Source organism: Orbicella faveolata, unplaced genomic scaffold (genome assembly GCF_042242905.1).
Source record: "Orbicella faveolata isolate gen_17 unplaced genomic scaffold, um_ofav_v1 contig_35, whole genome shotgun sequence".
Taxonomy (NCBI): domain Eukaryota; kingdom Metazoa; phylum Cnidaria; class Anthozoa; order Scleractinia; family Merulinidae; genus Orbicella; species Orbicella faveolata.
The window spans coordinates 2,287,357-2,306,326 of NW_028301564.1; the positions used below are offsets into that span (position 1 = coordinate 2,287,357).

At 38.9% G+C, this 18,970-nt stretch overlaps 2 protein-coding genes across 2 annotated transcripts; both read left to right on the top strand.

The window, feature by feature from the left end:
- The first annotated feature begins 672 nt into the window (after nucleotides 1-672).
- Nucleotides 673-8,794, top strand: LOC110048457 (dolichyl-phosphate beta-glucosyltransferase-like). Its single transcript, XM_089273499.1, has 11 exons — nucleotides 673-825; nucleotides 946-1,126; nucleotides 1,682-1,728; nucleotides 3,087-3,155; nucleotides 3,337-3,429; nucleotides 4,116-4,229; nucleotides 4,711-4,773; nucleotides 5,405-5,488; nucleotides 6,122-6,189; nucleotides 6,738-6,823; nucleotides 7,342-8,794. The coding sequence occupies exons 1-11, from the start codon at nucleotides 739-741 to the stop codon at nucleotides 7,458-7,460; spliced, it is 1,011 nt and encodes a 336-aa protein (XP_089129625.1). The 5' UTR covers nucleotides 673-738; the 3' UTR covers nucleotides 7,461-8,794.
- Nucleotides 8,795-10,725: 1,931 nt separating this feature from the next.
- Nucleotides 10,726-18,314, top strand: LOC110048372 (SMAD family member 5-like). The gene is made up of 4 exons (XM_020754159.2): nucleotides 10,726-11,545; nucleotides 11,814-11,981; nucleotides 13,815-13,925; nucleotides 14,899-18,314. Exons 1-4 carry the CDS (start codon nucleotides 11,143-11,145, stop codon nucleotides 15,531-15,533), a joined length of 1,317 nt encoding a protein of 438 aa, XP_020609818.1. The 5' UTR covers nucleotides 10,726-11,142; the 3' UTR covers nucleotides 15,534-18,314.
- The last annotated feature ends 656 nt before the right edge of the window (nucleotides 18,315-18,970 follow it).

The following is an 18,970-nucleotide window of genomic DNA, read 5'->3' on the forward strand; positions in this document are numbered from 1 at the left end:
CTTTTATGTCAAATGACGTAACTCGGCCTGTACTTTGCATTTAAGTGTCTCCGGTATGGAAAATCAATTTGGTTAATGCTTTATGTAAATAGATACGCAGTAATTTATTTACCGAACTAGATTTGCGACGCCAAGTTTTCTATTTCTCATTAGCAACCAGTAATTTGTCGCTCAATTCACCAAGAAGGACGTCTTTTAGGTGCTGTACTGCTGTTTGATGGATCATGAAAAAAAAATGGTAGCAAAGAGAACTTAAATAGAGATTTGGAAGGGAGGGGAGGGGAGGAACAAAAATCCCACCCTACCACCCAAACTTAGACTCCCCTAAACCGTCTTAGGGGTAAAAGGACTAAAAACGAAAAAGCCAGGGACAATTCAAGACAGAAGATTATTTGAAAACATGCATGACAAAGATGAATCAATGAAAGTTTCTTACTTTTTAATGATGTTATCTTCGCTAGTATCCCATTTCAAAGACTGCATCTTTGCGCCCAAATAAATTGTGGCCTTTATAATTTTCGTGATCAGTTAATGGAAACAGAAAAAAATAAAGTACTTTTAAAAGCCTTCTGCAGCGAAACACCTGTCGAGGAAGTTCTGAGTTGAAGGAGCAGGGCCTGGGCGTCTGATTGGAGAAAAGAAAGACAGTTAGCGGGTTCTTACACGAAAACATCTATTTTGGCGTTCGAATATGCGGCGTGGTTTCTAAGCTGGAAGTCTCCTCTATCTTATTCCGTGATGGATTTTCTTGCTTTTCTCCAAAGTATATCTTTAACGACTGTTTTCTACGCTTTACTTCTTCTTATTCCAGTTGTTTTTATAACGGTAAGTGCTACTGAGGAATAATTGGTTCAAAAGTCAAGAATATCTTTCACGGAGGTATCTCCGCTTTTTCTTGTGACCTGAGCGGTCAAAAGGATTAATTCTGATTTGTGTTCTTCGCAGGTTCTTGTAGTTATTCGTCTGACGACTTGGGATACAGTGCCAATGATTTCTAGGTTTGACAGCGAAAAGTATTACAAAGATCCAAACAAAAACAATGCCACTTATTCATTTCCCATTATGGAGGAAGAGGGTTCTATAGATTTGTCGGTGATTGTGCCTTCGTACAACGAAGAGGAGCGATGTAAGTTTATAATTAAGCTGTTTATTTGTTTAGCTGCTCAAATGAATGATGCGACTTTGAAGCGGCTGTTCTCATATATTTGGAGGCAAAAAAGCAAGGTGACGTAACGAAATAAAAATTCGATTTGGTTCCATCCAAAATTTAGAACATGCTGTCCCTGTATTAAGCAGGAAATCCTTTTCATTAATTGAGCTTACTTAACAGTGATTGGCTGTAACACGTGTGCAGTAGGGTTACCTGGAGGGTACTCCCCAAAGTTTTTGGTTGGGATGTGCAGTCGAAACCTTGAACCCTGTACCCTGTTTCAGGTCATATCTGTGATTTTCCATACCCTATTTCAGACTAAGCCAAAAATCAATATCCAATTTCAGGCTCCTAAAATTAGTACACAGCTCTAATATATGACTGTCACTTACCAGAAATGGCTTCCATATGCTATTTGGCATTCTGAAAAATTCTATTTGTACCATTTGTTCACTTTTGCAATATTTCCTGTAACCCATCAAGGAGAAAATATTACATGAGATTATTTTAATTTAATTACTTTTTATTCAGTGCCTGTAATGTTGGATGAAACATTTGAATACCTGGAAAATGAAAAGGTAATACAGTGCAGGTTATTTTAACATTGTTATTTGTAATATAGTGCAAGGGAGAAAATTAACACAATACCAACCTCAGGAATCAAATATCGCAATATAATTTCTTAATGGTACAAACTTTGTTCTATTTAGTTATCTCTTCAGGGTAGGCCACATCTTTGTAATATATATTTTGTGGTTCAATTTTACCCTTGATACAATTTTGTATGTTCTTTTGTTTCATATACAGTTTAAATAGTATGTACCATACACCAGAACATAGAAAATACCAAGTTTTACTGAGGATTAAATTGAACCACAACATATACATGACCAAGTTTGTTTTTTTTTTTGTATAAGTTTGGTTGTTGGTGAATTTTAGTGCAACAGTTTTGAAAACAGTACTAAAGTGAACTCAAACCTTATGTCCTGTGATAAGAGTAGTTAGATTAAGGATGTTTGCGTGAAAAATTTTCCAACATTGATTTGTTTCTGACAATTTTACCACTGTAAGATAATGAGTTACTTATGTCAGAAATGTAAAAAAAGGGGGGGGGGGTGGTCACTGACTTCGTTTTGGAGAGATTACGCCCAGAAGAACACCCTAAATCTGAAAAAATCAGGCTTCGTTAATGAATAAGGCCGCAGTGTCTGTAAGCTCAATAATATTGCAATTAGAACTTTGAAGTGAAATGTTCTCTGCCAAATATTGTTTAACTGGACCGATTAAGTGAATTTGGTCAACTGGGCTGGGTTGTTCGAAAGCTAATTAACACTTATCCAGGATTAAAAGTTAAAAGTTAACCAAAGTAATGATTTGTCTTCTACAGAAATGTTTTTCACTGCTTATATTTTGTGCAGTTCAAGATTACTCAAGCTCAAAACTGAAGGACAAACAATATAAACAGAAAACCTCACTGGAAATGTACAAAAATGCAATCAAAATTCTCGCTAATCCTGGGTTAGTTTAATCAGGCTTTGAACAACCCGGCCCTAGTGAGGTTCCTTAAAGAACAAGTTTGCATTTAGTAACCATAGTTTCACGCGCCTTGCAGCTGCAAGATGGCAGGGATTCGATGTCCCGTGGACAGAAATCTTCAATTTTTTTTAACTTCCCACATTGATTTTTTGTTCATTTTTTGACAACGTGGAGATAGTAATTGTAAATGAAATCTGTTTCTAGAAAGAAAAATAGGCGTCACCGAATGTCCAAGATCGTTAAATCCAGGCAACGCTATGGCAATGGCCATCTGCCCTATCATTGTTCATTTTAAGACTTAGCGCGCACACTCATGCATGATGTGGTGTGAATTTGCGTACGCAGTAAGGATGCACAGAAACAATTAGCATAAACATCCTTAACTGAATTTTTTTTTCAGAAAAAGAAACCATCCTTTACCTATGAAATCATTGTAGTGGATGATGGTAGCAAAGATGCGACATCTAAGGTTAGTAAATTGGAGTTTATGAGATATATGTATTAATCCAGTTACAAGACCAGTTGCAAGTTAAACGTGACATAACGGGTGAATGAAATAGCTCAAAGAGGCCTTCTGGATGTTTATAATGATAAATTGATAATTCAAAGCTGTTTATGTTTGCATAAGTAACATTTTTCATGTGATGTAGGTGGCTCTAGAATATTCAAAAAAGTATGGCGTCCATCAAATGAGGGTGTTGACTTTGGAGAAGAATCGAGGTAAAGGTGGAGCAGTCAGACTGGTAAGATTTTAGCTTCACTTTTTCGTTTAAAAAATTGGGCTTTTAACCCTCTCCCCTCACCCCTAACCTTCCAGGGTTCCTGATAATTTTTCATTTCAGTGTATCAATAAGGAATTTCAACGGGTCAATTACTACTGCTCCCATCAAATCATTTCTAAATTTCTATTTAATTTGTCGGGTCATGTAGCTGACCTTGTCGGGTTTTTGACCTGAGACCCCTCGCTTATCTGGAACACTGCCTTCATTTAGAATTTCTCAAGATCTTCCTTGGGGACCAGTATGGACATTTCTTGAAACTGCACCATGTACAAAATCCTAACCAGGGTTCTCGATCAGTTCATCTTAAAACTGTTGTATGTTGTGCAAGGATTTGACCGTGACAGGCTAATGGCCAATGATAGCTTGATAGCGAAGAAGTTAACTACAGTAGACAAAGATCCATCAAAAGTCAGTTTCCTTTTTCTTTCAGTATTTCATATTAGATGTAATAGTACATGTATTTAGTTACTGGTTTTGTCAAACATGATGATAAGAGAGGTCATTTTAAAAATGCCAATAAATTCAGAGCAGTTCTCTATCTAATAATTCAATAAACTTGTTACCAACAGTCATTCATTGTTACAAATGTTGATTTACTGTTAGAATAGAAATACTGCCAACTCAAAGTTCTTCCTCATTGTGCACAGGGCATGTTCAGCTCCAGAGGTAGAAGGCTTCTCATGGCTGATGCAGATGGAGCAAGTAAATTCTCTGACTTAGCAAGATTAGAGACTGCTTTAGATGATCTGAATGGAAAGAAGGTCAGTTTAATTTACTGTAGATGTTGCCCATGACTTGTATGTAGGAATCTGAAGGAACCAAAGTAAAACTAACATTTATATGTAACTACAGGCGAACTACTGCTTATGGACACTGTCTCTAATACAGAAAGTCACACCACTCTATTATGGACACTGAGTTGCATGGGTCCGTGCTTAATGTCCTTATATTCTTAAATGTAAATCTTCTATACTGGTAATATGTGCCTTCTCTAACACATTCAACAGACACTTATTCTTCACCCCAGAGAGCAAATCAGTATAAACTTAACCTCTTTATTGCAGACAAATCAGTGTTGATTTCACATTCAAAATGTGTCTGCCATTCGTAGCATAATTTTGCACATATTATTTATTACTAATCACCACCTTAATGAGCATTCATCATTGTAAAAATATGTATGAAATCATTATTTGTAAGGTGAATAAATGTTTCTTGTTCAACATGTTTTTGCTTATTTAGGGGCACAAAGCTGTAATAGTTTGTGGTTCAAGAGCTCATCTTCAAGATGAAGCTGTGGCACAAGTAAGGAGAGGTGTACAGTTCTAGAGTGAGCATGATAATAAGTTTGGTTTGGTTAGAGGAATGATACCGGTTTCGCCCCATGGCGAGTTCCCCCCCTCTATAAAATTTCTATTTTGAGTTTGCCCCGACTTTTAGTGTTCATGTTTAGGTAGTTGTCATCGAGTTATTGAACATTTTCGAAAAACCATTTCAGTCTATGTATGTTTGCTTGTTCGTGAGTGCATAGCAACAAAGTCCAACGGTTACCGGTCATCTCGCCACAAGGGAGTCTCGCCACCAATGAACTCTCCACCAAGGGAAGTCACCTCACCACCAAGGGAAGTTTCCTTGCCACCAGTAATCTAATGAGGCAGTGGATAAAAGAACGAGGAATAATTTCTATATGTGACTTGATCTGGTTGGGGGCGAACTCGATCAAGTTGAGTCGATGTGGGAGCGAACTCGGTGGGGGCGAACTCGCCATGGGGTGAAACTGGCAGCTACCAAATAAATACGTGGCAGAAAATTACTGCTCATTAGGATGCCAAAGGGTTGTGGGTTTGACACCTCTGCATGAATTCCACAGTAGTTTTGTGTAAAAAGAGCTTTTGGTACTTTTAACTTTCTCAAGCTGTTTTAATGTCTTTTTCAGCGTTCTCTCTTTAGGAACTTTCTAATGTATGGCTTTCATTTCCTTGTGTGGTTTCTTTGTGTGCGAGGAATCAAAGACACACAGGTACAGTTTGAGAGATACATGTATTTATGTAAGGGTTAGTTATTGTAGGGTATATGTGTGTAAAGCAGCAATTTCTTAGCCTGGACAAAGCAAAAGAAACTCATGCGTCAGTGACTTAGAAATTAGCAAAACCTCTTAAGATTAAGACGTGCCACAGCAGTTGTGACATACAACATTGTCAGTTCACTAGCCATACTCTTCAACTTTTACTGTAATTTTACTAACTCAAAGTTCTGGTCCCAGTTTGTTCAAAGGGTGGATAACGTTAGTCACTTCTGTTTAGTGTTGCAAAGTCAACCACCCTATCCAGTGGACAGAGATTTATCACTGGTGGATGATGGTGTCAATTCTTTGGGGGCCTGGTGTGTAGGCAGTTTACTAAATTATGGCACCATAATCAAAATTGTGACGGTTGTGATTTTAGCGGAGTGTATAGTAGAATACGGCCCACTAAATTGACCAATCTCAGCGCGCGTACTAACTGAGAGATATGATAAGGATAAAGCTTCACTACAACCTGATTTCACCACATGGTCCAATGTCATTATCCAAGACCTTTCTTAGTATTTGACATAGCCATTAGACCGGGTACTAGTTTAATAATGCTTTGACATTACGTGTCTGTTGTTTCAGTGTGGATTTAAGCTTTTCACAAGACCAGCGGCACTGTTAACGTTTTCTGCCCTGCATGTGGAGAGGTGGTGAGTTTTCAAGGGTTTACTTCTTACATTACATAGCAGAACCAGCGTTCAATTCATTGAATCAAATAACTACTTGAAATTACTACTTATGAGTGGATAACCACTGCTCTGGATCAAAAAATGTTCGAGTTGTCGAGGACAAAACCAATATGACAGAAATTAGGGAAAACTTATGTCTTCCGAGTTTTCAAAGGAATGCGGAATAAAACTACAATGCGGGCTTGAGTCAAGTGTTTAAGAACAAAGATTTGAAGCTTTATTGTCTAGTTTCCATGACTTTAGTTCTCAAAATCAACAGTCTACATACTGATAACAACCGTTACAATTTTAGATGGAAATAAGGGACAGAAAAAGGGGAAAATAAGTTTTGCTGTCTACCTGACTTCTTTGTCAAGTTCATATGTCGCAAGACAAGCTGAGTTAGATTGTGTATTCATACAAGTTGTAGGCAATAGTTTTTAATTCGCGAACCCAAAACTTTAAAACTAAACTATTACTATAAAAAAAATAAAAAAATAAAAACTTTGGCACTGCCTGTCTTTTCTCAGGGCCTTTGATGTAGAGTTGCTTTACATTGCACAGCAGTTAAAGATCACTCTTGCAGAAGTAGCCATCAACTGGAAAGAGATTGACGGTTTGTCTCAAGATAGTTGCCTTACATTCCATTTTCTTCAGTTCTAAAAATTTGTCGGTATATCAACAAATAGTTCAGCGCTATTGATCAGCCAGCATGGTGTGTCACTCAAAGTTAATGGAGGCTTTCCTTGGCTGTTATGTGTTTTCCCGCGCCTAGTTGTTACATGTTTTCCCGCGCTTGGCTGCTACGTGTTTTCCCGCGCTTGGCTGTTACGTTTTTTCCCGCGCTTGGCTGCTACGTGTTTTCCCGCGCTTGGCTGTTACGTGTTTTCCCGCGCTTGGCTGCTACGTGTTTTTCCGCGCATGGCTGTTGCGTGTTTTCCCACGCGTGGCTGTCACATGTTTTCCCGCGCTTATCTCCGATTGCATTAGTTCTGATTGGTGATTGTTTTGCTTGCATTTACTGCAATATGGCTAGAGTGGCTTGCATGGTTTTGGATTTGCGACAGTCAATAGAAAATTATGCTCGCCCCTAACGGACACAACTTCTCTGACATTCAATGTCTTCTTTTGAAGGTTCAAAGATGGTTCCATTTTGGAGTTGGTTACAGATGGGTAAAGATCTACTTCTCATTAATTTACGATATCTTGTTGGAGCTTGGAGAATCGAACCAATGAAGCTAAAGAGCCAATAAAATACGTAAATTATCAATATACAATGCAACCTTGAAGTAGCGCCGAAAATATCGGTTTTTGATGAAACGATACTCGTTTTTGATCGTTAACGTGACTAGAACTGGAGAAAGGACAGCCTCCGATGTTCTGAGCAATACACGACTCTTGTTACTGCGCAGCTTTATTTTTTACGGTTAGGCCTACCGTCCGCATTAGTAAGTCACGAAAACGGAGCTTTTCAAAAACGCTCTTTAAACCGGAGGAATTTCGAAACGGCGCCTTTTTGTTTTCGTGTGGATGGAAAACATTTTGGAAACGGAGCTTTTTGAAAACGATGACCTCGCGATACATGTGATTTCCCTGCCCAAGTTTTCCTCAAACACAAATCCAAACTGATCGGTGGTTATTGCGTTTTTAAATTCCTGCGATGCTGTGTGGACGGAAAACATTTGATGCGTTTTCAGACTGCAACCTCCGTTTCTAAATTCCCCCGGTGTAGTGTAAAAGGGGCCTCAGTCTGGGTTAAACAAACAAACGTGAATCATCGACGAGTATCTGGGATGAGTGTTCAATGAGAATTTCTCTTTCAACTCTCAGCAAGGGTGGGCCAAACGAGAGAAAAAAAACTCTCGACTTTTGTGATCGTAGGTTCGAATTCTCGAAGCGCGAGTTCGCACGAGGGTTTCAGGCCAAAGATCTCCGGTCAAATCTCTTTCCCGTTTATAGACTCGATTTCCGCCGCACACTCGAGTCCGGGAGAGGAGCGCAGGCTCTCTTGAACAGCAGCTGGTAATCGAGTCTATCCCGTTTAGCCCTAGACTGTTCACAGCCCTCTGTTCTCTCGTATTATCATTCGATCATTGAACGCGCGGATAGAATCGTGAGAGAACTGGACGCAAGCGCAAAACGGAAGACTTGAGTGGGTAGGGTGTGGGGATCTTGCTCGCTTCGCTCTCAAACTCAACCCCCCACCCCCGCGTTCTTCGCGCTCGCTTCGAGGCTGTGAACGGTCTAGTTTAGCCCAGGTTTTTATAAACAAGTTTTCTTAACGAACACCCTTGTACGACAGACGAAATTCATAGAACTAAGCGGATTAAGATTAATGTAATGTAAAAATCGATGTTGCGCTGTCTGACAATTTGGCCTCAAATTAAATTGAATCATTTTTTGCCGTGAATACCTAGCAAATTAAAATAATTACAATATAGTTTTCCTCTTAATTTATTTTTTACTAACTTTTTTAAGTCAACCACTTTTCTGAAGTGGTAGTGTACGGTTTGGGAAAAAATAAAAATGGAAGATCAAGGAAACAGAGATGTGTGAAAAATAAATATATTACTGTCATAAATAATAACTTTCATATGACGATTATTTGTCATAAATGCTCTGCTGTGTATTTGTTTCCTTCATTTGTGTTTGGTATTGGCAAGGTAAGTATTACAAATAATTATTTCTCGCGCAACTTTCTCTCCGTTGCACGAAAACTAATAGGCTTTCGAGGCGTTCAGGACAAATTTCTATATTTGGGTGGTGTTTAGTGCTCGTAAGCTGAACGGATTTTAGACTGCCGGAAAAAATGAAAGTAAATCTAAGAGAACAAGAATTTTGTTTTATATTTGGATGTTTCAGCAGTAGGTCTAAAAAAATTAATCACTTGAAGTTACATCGCGAATGTGCAACAAAGAGACTACCTGACCTCACGTCTACAATGAGCCCCCCTCCTGCGCACTTTTCAAAACGCCTCCTCCCCCCCCCCCCCCACCCCCCACTGCGCTTTATCCCGCGTAAACAGGCTAACCGTATAACGCTAATTCAGGCTAGCCAGTCTGGCGCAAAACAGGGTTAGTAACGTCCGGGTTAAATTCTCGAAAATGGAAAAGGTAGCACGATGTAAGCCTGCACTTTGCACGTCTGCAGTCTACTTATTTTATCCTCACTCTGCACGTTACTGGGCTCTGCGTTTTCCCTGCGTTTTTCACTAACTGCCTTGGAAGTTGCCACCTTCCCATCAAACGTTGCGCCCCTGGACTCAAGACCGGAGATCTACATGTAATCTTCTCAGTAATAGACTCCTGTGTAAAAACCAAAATCACCCAAAAATGCTACAAATCCGCATCATAAATTGTATTGCTCATAATCCCGGGCACACCCCATTCTGGTATCTGATGTTTACGAAAGGGAAATACTGTAATACCCGAAATCTGCGAAATAACATGTTCTGCTTTGACAAACAAAACAGTCTAAACACATGCTATGGAACAATCACCGGCGGAAGAGGACGAGGGCATTGTTAATTTGAAAAGTAAACCAAAATGACAACTGAATCCAATCAATTCTGATGCGTGTAGATACGGTGATAATTCCACTCCAAAAAAACCAATCCTTCGCTGGGGTAATTTGCCTTTGGGGAATGCAAACGTTTTAAAACTATTCAATCGCTATATAAATGTAAACACTTCATTTTATCTCTTAATGCTGATTACAAATTACCCCGTTCTTAGATAACATAAATTAATCCCTTTGTATCAGATATTGGTCCGTGTTTCTTAACTTGCCGTCTTCTCAGTCTTTTAAAATCATTCTCAACTTTGTGGCGCCATCGCCACGGTGGGGCTGGTAAGTTTTTTTGTTTTCTTGTTCTTTGATTGAATAAACGAACCATTTAAAATTTCCGATAACGTAATGGCGTTGATGGTTAAGAATTTGCGGCACATATCCTTCAGTTGTTATTTTATTAGCTTTACTCTGACAGGCGGATGCGGCGCCGGAAGTAATTGTATGACAGTGCACCTCAGCTTCCGCTTCTACTCTTAGGAAACATTCTTTTGGTGAATTTCATGAATGAAACCTTTCAATGTATTCTTGAGTGTCTTGAGTGCTGCAAAACCTGCATGACAAAGAAATGAATCAAGTAACGTAGATAATTACATGATTCAGAGACACTACTTGCGAAACAAAGAAACTGCCGTTTGCCGTGCTGCCGTGATTTCGTGTGTACTCACTTACACTTTCCTTTGTGGGAGGGTGAAGAAAGATTCTAGCTGTGCTTAGTCTAGGGCACAGCTTAAAAAGTAAGCCACACCTATGAACAGATAAAGTGGCTGTTTTTCTTCAGTTCTGAATTTAGGATGGAAAATGTAAGAAAAACTCCGAAGGAAAATCTAATTTTTGATATTTACACAAAGAGACTTTCGTTACCTCCCCTCCCATCGAAAACGTTGCACTATTCTGTTGTCAGTTTGTCACGGTGTCAGACACTCAGACAGGATGTCGCCAGTAGAGTGACGTCACACCACCTCAAGGCTGCCTCTCAGAAGGAAGAACACAATTTGACTGAGAGAGAACAATTGTTTACGAATTTCGCTTACAGTTGTGTTTCTCTGGGTGGTGTTTTCGCGCTGTCTAGCAAACTGTTCAGGAGAACAAATCCAAGGCCAACATTTGCCGCCAGTGTGGCGCGATTGTTTATTCAGCAAACGCGACGACACAGAGGCGCCATCGAAACATTCGATAGTTCGAAGCGTGAGGTTCAGCCATATGTGCATGTTGCACGTTTCGGTGGTAAAACTCTCCCAACTGTCGCGCTAAGACATAATTCACGAGTTGTTTCATCGATTATCTAAACACCAGCGTGTGGCAGATTCGAAGCAGACTACCAAACAGGCGCGCTAACAAGGGAAATCTGACAAACCGGGCACCAAGATGACGACCATGGCTTCGTTGTTTTCCTTCACCCCTCCCGCCGTGAAAAGACTACTTGGCTGGAAGCAGGGCGACGAAGAAGAAAAGTGGGCTGAAAAGGCTATTGAGTCTTTAGTCAAGAAGCTTAAGAAGAAGAAAGGTGCTCTCGAAGAGCTAGAAAAAGCGCTTTCAAACCCGGGCCAGCCTTCCAAATGCGTTACCATTACTCGCAGTTTAGACGGGCGCCTTCAGGTCTCTCACAGAAAAGGTTTGCCGCATGTAATATACTGCCGCGTTTGGCGATGGCCTGATCTTCAAAGCCACCACGAGTTAAAGCCATTGGATTGCTGCGAGTATGCCTTTGGGCTAAAACAGAAAGAAGTCTGTATAAACCCTTATCACTACAGACGAGTGGAAAGCCCCGGTAAGTCGAGAAGACAGGTTTAGTGATTAGAAATGAAAGTCCCTCAAAGAACTAAATGTACTTAAGTGTCTCGTGATTTATACGCCATTTATTTTCTTTGTGCCATTCTTTTTTAACTTTAAACGTGATTAGCTCGTTTAAACAGATGAATTTGTTTGTATACTACGTTTAGAGAATAGTGAGGCTTGCTTAGGGAAACCTCGACCCTTTGGCACAATAGAAGAACATAAAACTTAATCTGTTTTCCATTCTTCTCTTCTCTTGTTAGTATTACCACCAGTTCTGGTTCCGCGACAAAGCGAATATCCGAGGCCTCCACCTCCACTGCCATCGCCATTTCGAAGCGTCGATGATCCTCCTATGCCCTACAATGCTTCTTTTCCGTTCAATCGGCAGAATCAGCTGGATCATAGTCCAAACAGCTTTGACATGCCAGGTGACGCAACGTGATTATTTATCTCAACTCTCTCTCTCCCTCCCTCAGATAAGCCGCATTTGAATTCATTTTTCCACAGGTACAATTTTAAATTCGGCATTTTTTTCTTGAGCATTTTTTCTATAAAGAAACAACATTTTTCGAAGTTGTTTAGTATTGCATGTACCTCGGTCACGTATCTTTGTATTACACCAAAGTGAAGTCAAAACACGTGGGTTTCCGTAAAAGCCGATATTTGGGGTTATGAGGGTTAGGGTGTAACAGGCAATCTTTAAGGAAAAACAACTTCGAAAGGTAAATTTATACCTTTGTACCTGTCACTCTGTTTGATTCAAAATTAACAAACCAAACAAAGTAATATAAAAAGAATATTTGAGAAATCTGACATGTACTCCCAACTGGTAACAACAGAGGTAAATACTGTGTATAGTTGATTGAATTTTGTCATGACGTTGTGTTGGATTTGTTGTATATATATACACTTTTGGATATCAGCATCACAAAATTCTGAAGATTGATATTCTCAAGCATGATGAAATGGTATTTTTGTGTTTCAGTTGCTTAGCAAGGCTTCCCTGCATCACTGCTAATTTTATTGCCTTCACGTGTAGCTTGGGAGCATAGGGTGGGGTGCCTTGTTAGTGCTTGCTTTCTGTAGTTTTAAAATTTAGCTGTGTTCTTCTGTTCCCTTAACCTCATCTTTCAAAACTCCAATTATTGGATCTGATATAGAGAGGAACATTCCCTGATGCAGCATGATTTCTCAGTCAATATAGTCAGTTGAGGACTTTTCAATATCAAGGCATGGCCAAATTGACTGGTGATGAAGAAGATATAGACAGTTGTCCACTAGGGCATATTGTCTTAATGTTCTCTCTCTATTCAGATTCTTCGAATTCATGTAAAAAAATAGTGTTTCAGTATTTGAAACGTGTGTCTGAAAAAAAGGCACTCAATCTTCAAGGACAAAAGAAGTAAAATAATATCTATTAGTGTTGATTATCCGCTCTCTGAGCACATCTGAAAATATCATTCCTGGATATGGGGCTTAGGACTACAAGCGATTCTTTGTTTTTAGGTGTTAAAAGCAGAAACTACCCGTACTCTTTTTTCCCTTGGGTGCATTCAAAAACTTTTTGCAAAAATGTTCTTCACTGCATTTTCCCATTCCATTAAATAATGTTCTTAAAAGCTGATGTTAAGGTCTAATTAACTTGTTGAACGATTTATTACAAGCTAATCACCAAGGAGCAGATTAAGGGGCACATTAAATCAAAATCCATAGGTTCCACCACGCTCATTCTGCTTCATTTGCCTAATTTTTTGTTACCCTCACTGAGAGCCTTTTCACAAGCAAACATTAGTTGGGCTGTGTTGTAGCAGGGAAAGTAGAATTTCTTATAACATGTCTTCTAATATGTGCTGATGTTTGATAACTGGTCACAGTTCATTTCCGCAATTTCTTTTTCACATTTTCAGTGATTAAAAAAGTTATAGTTTGCATCAAACTTGGTGTTCCCTGCTGCCATAGCTTATCCCAATGTCTGTATCATTAAGTGACTTCTCAATTGTAGGATTATTTCTATACCCCCCTCCCCCCCCCCCCCCCCCACCCAACCTCTGGATGGGATGTTAATCCATTGCAGGGTTCCCCCTAGCATTATATTTGCTGGGTAGAGAGAGAGGCACTGAGGGTAACATATTTTGCCCAAGAACACAATACAGTGACCCTGACTGGGGCAAGCACCTTGACACTCAGTCCAAAACCCAGGCTACTTACCATTAGGTTGAGTATGTGTCCGCATCCTATAACATACTGGATTTCTCTTGTAGATACACCCACTGGTTACATGTCTGAGGATGGTGGGTCCCCTCGCCCTGTCGACCCTAATGCCATGGATGTGGATTCTGTCAACTCTCCACCTGCAGTGTCCCCCCAGACAGGTGAGTGTAAAATAGGTGAATTTTGGCTACTTTCTTAAGTTCCATCTGTGTCGATTTAGGAATACTTGTCAAAGAGGAAGTATGTTCCACTATTCAAGGGAAATTACCTTTTGAATTGTACGTTTCATGCTTCAAGAGCATGCATGATGCAGCTTGGTACAAGTGCTTGGCTTCCGCAGTGCAATCCAAGGTAAATAAATTCCAACTGGGGCACCTGTGGATGGATTTAATTGAAAGGTTTTTCTTAGAGGCCCTCCAGAGCAGTTTTCCCCACTCCTGAGAAACTTACATTTCCAAATTCCATTTCAGTTTAGTGGAATGTCATATGTGAATTCTTAACTATCTTTAGCATATTCAAGTTTCTACAAGATCTACTACTAAAAGTTTAAGCTCTAAACAGATAGAATGAACCATTACTTATTTGAAACAGGGTTTATCACTACCACCAAATTTTAGGGTTTGAGAGGGGTGGGGGGGGGGGGGGGAATCCTACATAAAAAATTCACTGGTGTAAAGTATTTTAATTGAGCCCTTGTTAGGTGCTTCAATTGCCTTTGTGGGTGTGACTTAAGTTCATAGAGATAACAAGAAGGTTGCATCTGGCTTAATTTCCCAGTTGTGATATGAATTTCCGGTTTCTTTTGAGTAGGGTTTTTTTGTGGCTGATAATTACATTGAGCGCACTTCCAAAGAATGGCCATTGGAGGTCTTCCCCTGGAAATTTGAAATTGAAATGCCATTCAGTGTTTTCTGGTGCAATTTAGGACTTCTTTCATTCGATAGAATCAATACCACAAATTTAAAGTAGGAAGTTTTGTAGTTACAACTGTGCCTTGTTGTCTTTGAAAGGAACTGTGATGCACTTGAGTCAACACAAGCTTTTTTAACTGTGGACTGCCAATAATTGAATTACCAGTATTTGCTGTCTTCTTTATACTTATTGTTTCATTTTTGTGATGTTTATTTTTGTTAGATTTAACCCATGTTACTCCAGTAAACTACCAGGAGCCATCTTCATGGTGTTCTATCTCCTATTATGAGCTGAATAACAGAGTTGGGGAGCAGTTTCAAGCCAACTGCACCAGTATCATTGTGGATGGATTCACTGATCCTAACACTGCAAACTCAGAGAGATTCTGTCTGGGTCTGTTAAGTAACGTCAATCGTAACTCAACCATTGAGAGCACCAGGCGGCACATTGGAAAAGGCGTGCATCTGTATTACGTCGGTGGAGAAGTTTACGCTGAATGCCTGAGTGATTCTGCCATTTTTGTTCAGAGTAGGAATTGTAACCACAGTCATCAGTTTCACCCTACAACAGTGTGTAAAATCCCTTCAAGCTGCACACTGAAAATTTTCAACAACCAGGAATTTGCACAGTTGCTTTCGCAGTCGGTCAATTATGGTTATGAGGCTGTGTACGAGTTGACCAAGATGTGTTCGATCCGTATGAGTTTCGTCAAGGGCTGGGGAGCTGAGTATCATCGGCAAGATGTTACTAGTACTCCATGCTGGATTGAAATCCACCTTCATGGTCCTCTTCAATGGCTTGATAAGGTGCTAATTCAAATGGGATCGCCACGGAATCCGATATCTTCAGTTTCATAAGGGAGACTTCAGTGCAGCGAGGCTTAGTTTTTGTTGCAACAATGCCAATTTCATTTGAGCTGATTGAGAGGTTATGGTTGACAAAGCATTCTGTAAAGTCAGACATTCAGGATTTCATGTTAAAAAGAAGTTTATGTTCATCTTCTAGCTATTTTGGTATGCAGAAATGTACTGGGGGCTCTAAGAGACTTGCAGTTCAATTTTAAAAACACTATTTTATAAAGTTAAGTTTACATGTAAAATGCAGGTGAAGTTCTATGTATTATACCATACATGTTAAGTTGAAACAAAATTATTTTCTGATTTGCCTACAGAAATATGGTTCTACTGTTGTAATATTACCCTAATATTGCTATAGCAAAATATTTTTAGTTTTAATATTTGTCAGTGTGCAATAAGCATCTTATTAAGTTTATACACTCTTGACTGCTTGAGATTTAAAGTGGTATCATTGTTAAGGAAACTGCTGGAGAAGATGAGAATGAAAATCGCTTTCAAATGCTCTTTAAGTGGACACACGACCATGCTTTCATGTTAGGTTGCAAATTGGGTCAACAGAAGGTTATTATTCTTAACTGGTCATTTTTGCTCATGGATGACGTAACATCCATGAGCTTAGGAGGCAGTCGCATGGCGCTCGTTCATTGTAGACAAAATTTTGTTATTAAAGGTTAAGGGTGAGTCATAAGATAGATGAGGTACACCAGGAATTGCCATCCTTTGCAGTTTCAGCTCTAGTCATTTTTACTTTTTTGCTATTTATGGCGTGTATTATTCCCTACTTATTAATTTGAAACAACATTTCTTACTGATTTGCCTACAGATATGTATGATTCTACTGTAATATTATGACTCTAATATTGTTACTGGAAAATATTTCATATATATACAAGGGCCTAAGTTAACAATTGAAGGGAAAACAGTGAATTACCTACAACATAAGGCTTAAGAGTACCTAGACTGAGGCCTTCCAAGTGGGGTAGCCGTGCTGCCATGTTGCATCCTTTCATGCACCAATGTGGCCTAACTAGCAGAAGCAATTGTCGCTGTCAATTTTCTGTATGAAGTCATAAGTCGGTGTCGCTACAAGGTTGATTTTGTGAGAGTTTATTCAATGGAAAAGCACACATATTTCTGACATTTACAGGCTTTACAAGAGTCCAAAAATTCTAAAGGAGACAATGGCGCTGTCCTTTCTAGTTTCGTCGTCCAATTTTAGCAGTGCATTTAATTCGTTTGTTGCCAATTAGCAATTCCCACGCCGCTGGTTTTCAGGGTCATGTTGCTTGTCAATTTTACTCCTTCAAAGGCCTCTAGACTGTATTCATGTATGGCTAACAACATTTTTCTAGAAAATTAATACGTCTTCAAATTTTGCCTGAGTATATTTTTGAGAAATGTTTGTGTTTTAGTTTTAAAGGCTACAAAGTTTTGTCTTGTTCCACTCTGTGATTTTATTTTGTTTACATAAAAGCATGGCAAAGTTAACAAACGAGTATACTTCTTCGCTCCTCCCACTGCCGCCCTGTTTTTTTTTTCCTGGTTGACAATTTGAAAGGAGGAGGAGCTATAAAATGGTCAAAAATGTTTTTGTATGACTTAAAGAAAGTTAAGTGTGAGGCTACTTTTATTAGTATTGTGTTTTTCCTTTTGTAAATTTTCCTTTGCTATTCCTTTGGCTGCAATTACAACCTCATTTTGCTGATTTTTAGAAGCTTAAATCTTCCCACTAGGTAATGTTAAAGTGACTGAGTTTTCAAGAAAGTCAAATAGTTTTTGAACAACACATTGATTCAATATTAGGAAGTTACTATTTAACAAAGTTATTGGAAATAGTTAATTTTGATGCTAGTAATAACTTATTATTGTTGGGAATTTTATCTGAATGTATTTGCTTGTATCATAGCTCAGTAGTTTTCTGAGACAGTTTTAAACCTAGTTAGCTATTAGACAATTTTATTGGCTGCGTGTGTGAATGTTAACAGTCCTTTAACTGAGAAAGTCTTCCATGTTGAACATCTTTAAGTTTTGTAGATGAAATCCCATTGTGTAACTTAATGGAATCTTCTTAGTAGTTTGATCATTTGGTGCTGTTTGGTTTCTAAACTTGGACAAAAGCTCTTGTGAGTCCAAGGCTAAATATGGTGGCTATATTATGAATACAACCACTGTAGCAGATTTTTCAGGTTAGACATGATTTTGGTAGAAAAACTGAAGACTTCGTGAAAATAAGAAAAGACCTGGGCTTGGGACGTCAGAGTTTAATTTCCTGTAGATGTTTCTTGACAACCCTGCAAATTGTGTAGTCAGTTTTTTTTTCCAGCAACATTGCTTATTTCTAAGTAGCTAGTAACATTGGATGGAACTATTTAAAAGTGTGCAGTGTTATTAATGGCTTCTGTTACATTTATGCTGTATAAACAATGAAATAGAGCTTCTTTTATTTAGAGAGCAATAACTATTAGCAGGTGTTGCTAGTCTTTTAAGAGACAGTTTCAGTACTTTGTCATTTGTGACTTCCACTATTTGTTACTCTCTCATCCTTTGATAAATAGCTATAGGGTGTTAAGAAGAATAACAAACACGAAGGCAGCTGCAAATTCGTCTTACTTGCTTTCATTTTCCTGTGAGTCTTCACGATTTTCTGTTGCCTATGTACTGATGATGTAGGACTTGTACCTAATGACTGATGCAAGCCACGCCCATTTCATTCACTTCTGTTAATAGGTCAATGTTTTTGTTGTTAGTGGTCCTTAGTTCACAATAAAATATTAATAACCATGTCTCGTGTACTGATGATTTCGGGACAAACACGATCTTGATAACTGACAAGTGCAACCATGAAATTCCTTTATAACCCCCGCAACAACCCCTTGTCCAGCGGAACGGGAAAACGTCTTCGGCAACTGAATTTGTACACAACATCACAGGTCACCCAAGCGTAATATAAGAGTTTGTATGGAGAATTTTGGCTAAAATAGGAGAATTTGTTTGGAGATCACGAGTTGACATTAACTTCGTTTAATGTATGGTTAATTTACCGAAAAAAGGCTCTTGGACATTCAATGGTGTCATTTCTTCTCATCCTGGATAGTTACAACGAGATTTGAGCGAATTTTGAAAAATTTGTCCTATGGTGTTATAATAAGAGACTCTTACGCTTGGGTGACCTGTGACAACATGTGATAAGTTCAACGGCAGGAGCCTGTCAACGGTTGGTACTTTGTCCTTTTTTTCGTTTTTTCGTTTTTTTTTTTTGTTTTTTTTTTCTTTCTTTTTTTTTCCGATTACTTTCATATCAATGCTGGAGTTTGCCAGACATTTAAGGCGGTTTGTCGCCAGAAAGAAATTAAAGCCAGCTGTTGTCTAATGTGCAAATGTCATTGGTCATTGAGGCGTTATAATTTAAATTAGAGAATAGACTTAATTTTCGACGC

What these genes read in the sequence shown, in the direction of transcription:
- LOC110048457 (XM_089273499.1), top strand. Translation starts at nt 739, where the DNA reads ATGGATTTTCTTGCTTTTCTCCAAAGTATATCTTTAACGACTGTTTTC. An exon ending in GTACAACGAAGAGGAGCGAT is followed by an intron (nt 1,127 to 1,681) that starts GTAAGTTTATAA and finishes CTTTTTATTCAG; the next exon opens with TGCCTGTAATGTTGGATGAA. An exon ending in GAGGAATCAAAGACACACAG is followed by an intron (nt 5,489 to 6,121) that starts GTACAGTTTGAG and finishes CTGTTGTTTCAG; the next exon opens with TGTGGATTTAAGCTTTTCAC.
- LOC110048372 (XM_020754159.2), top strand. Translation starts at nt 11,143, where the DNA reads ATGACGACCATGGCTTCGTTGTTTTCCTTCACCCCTCCCGCCGTGAAA. An exon ending in CAGACGAGTGGAAAGCCCCG is followed by an intron (nt 11,546 to 11,813) that starts GTAAGTCGAGAA and finishes TTCTCTTGTTAG; the next exon opens with TATTACCACCAGTTCTGGTT. An exon ending in TGCAGTGTCCCCCCAGACAG is followed by an intron (nt 13,926 to 14,898) that starts GTGAGTGTAAAA and finishes TATTTTTGTTAG; the next exon opens with ATTTAACCCATGTTACTCCA.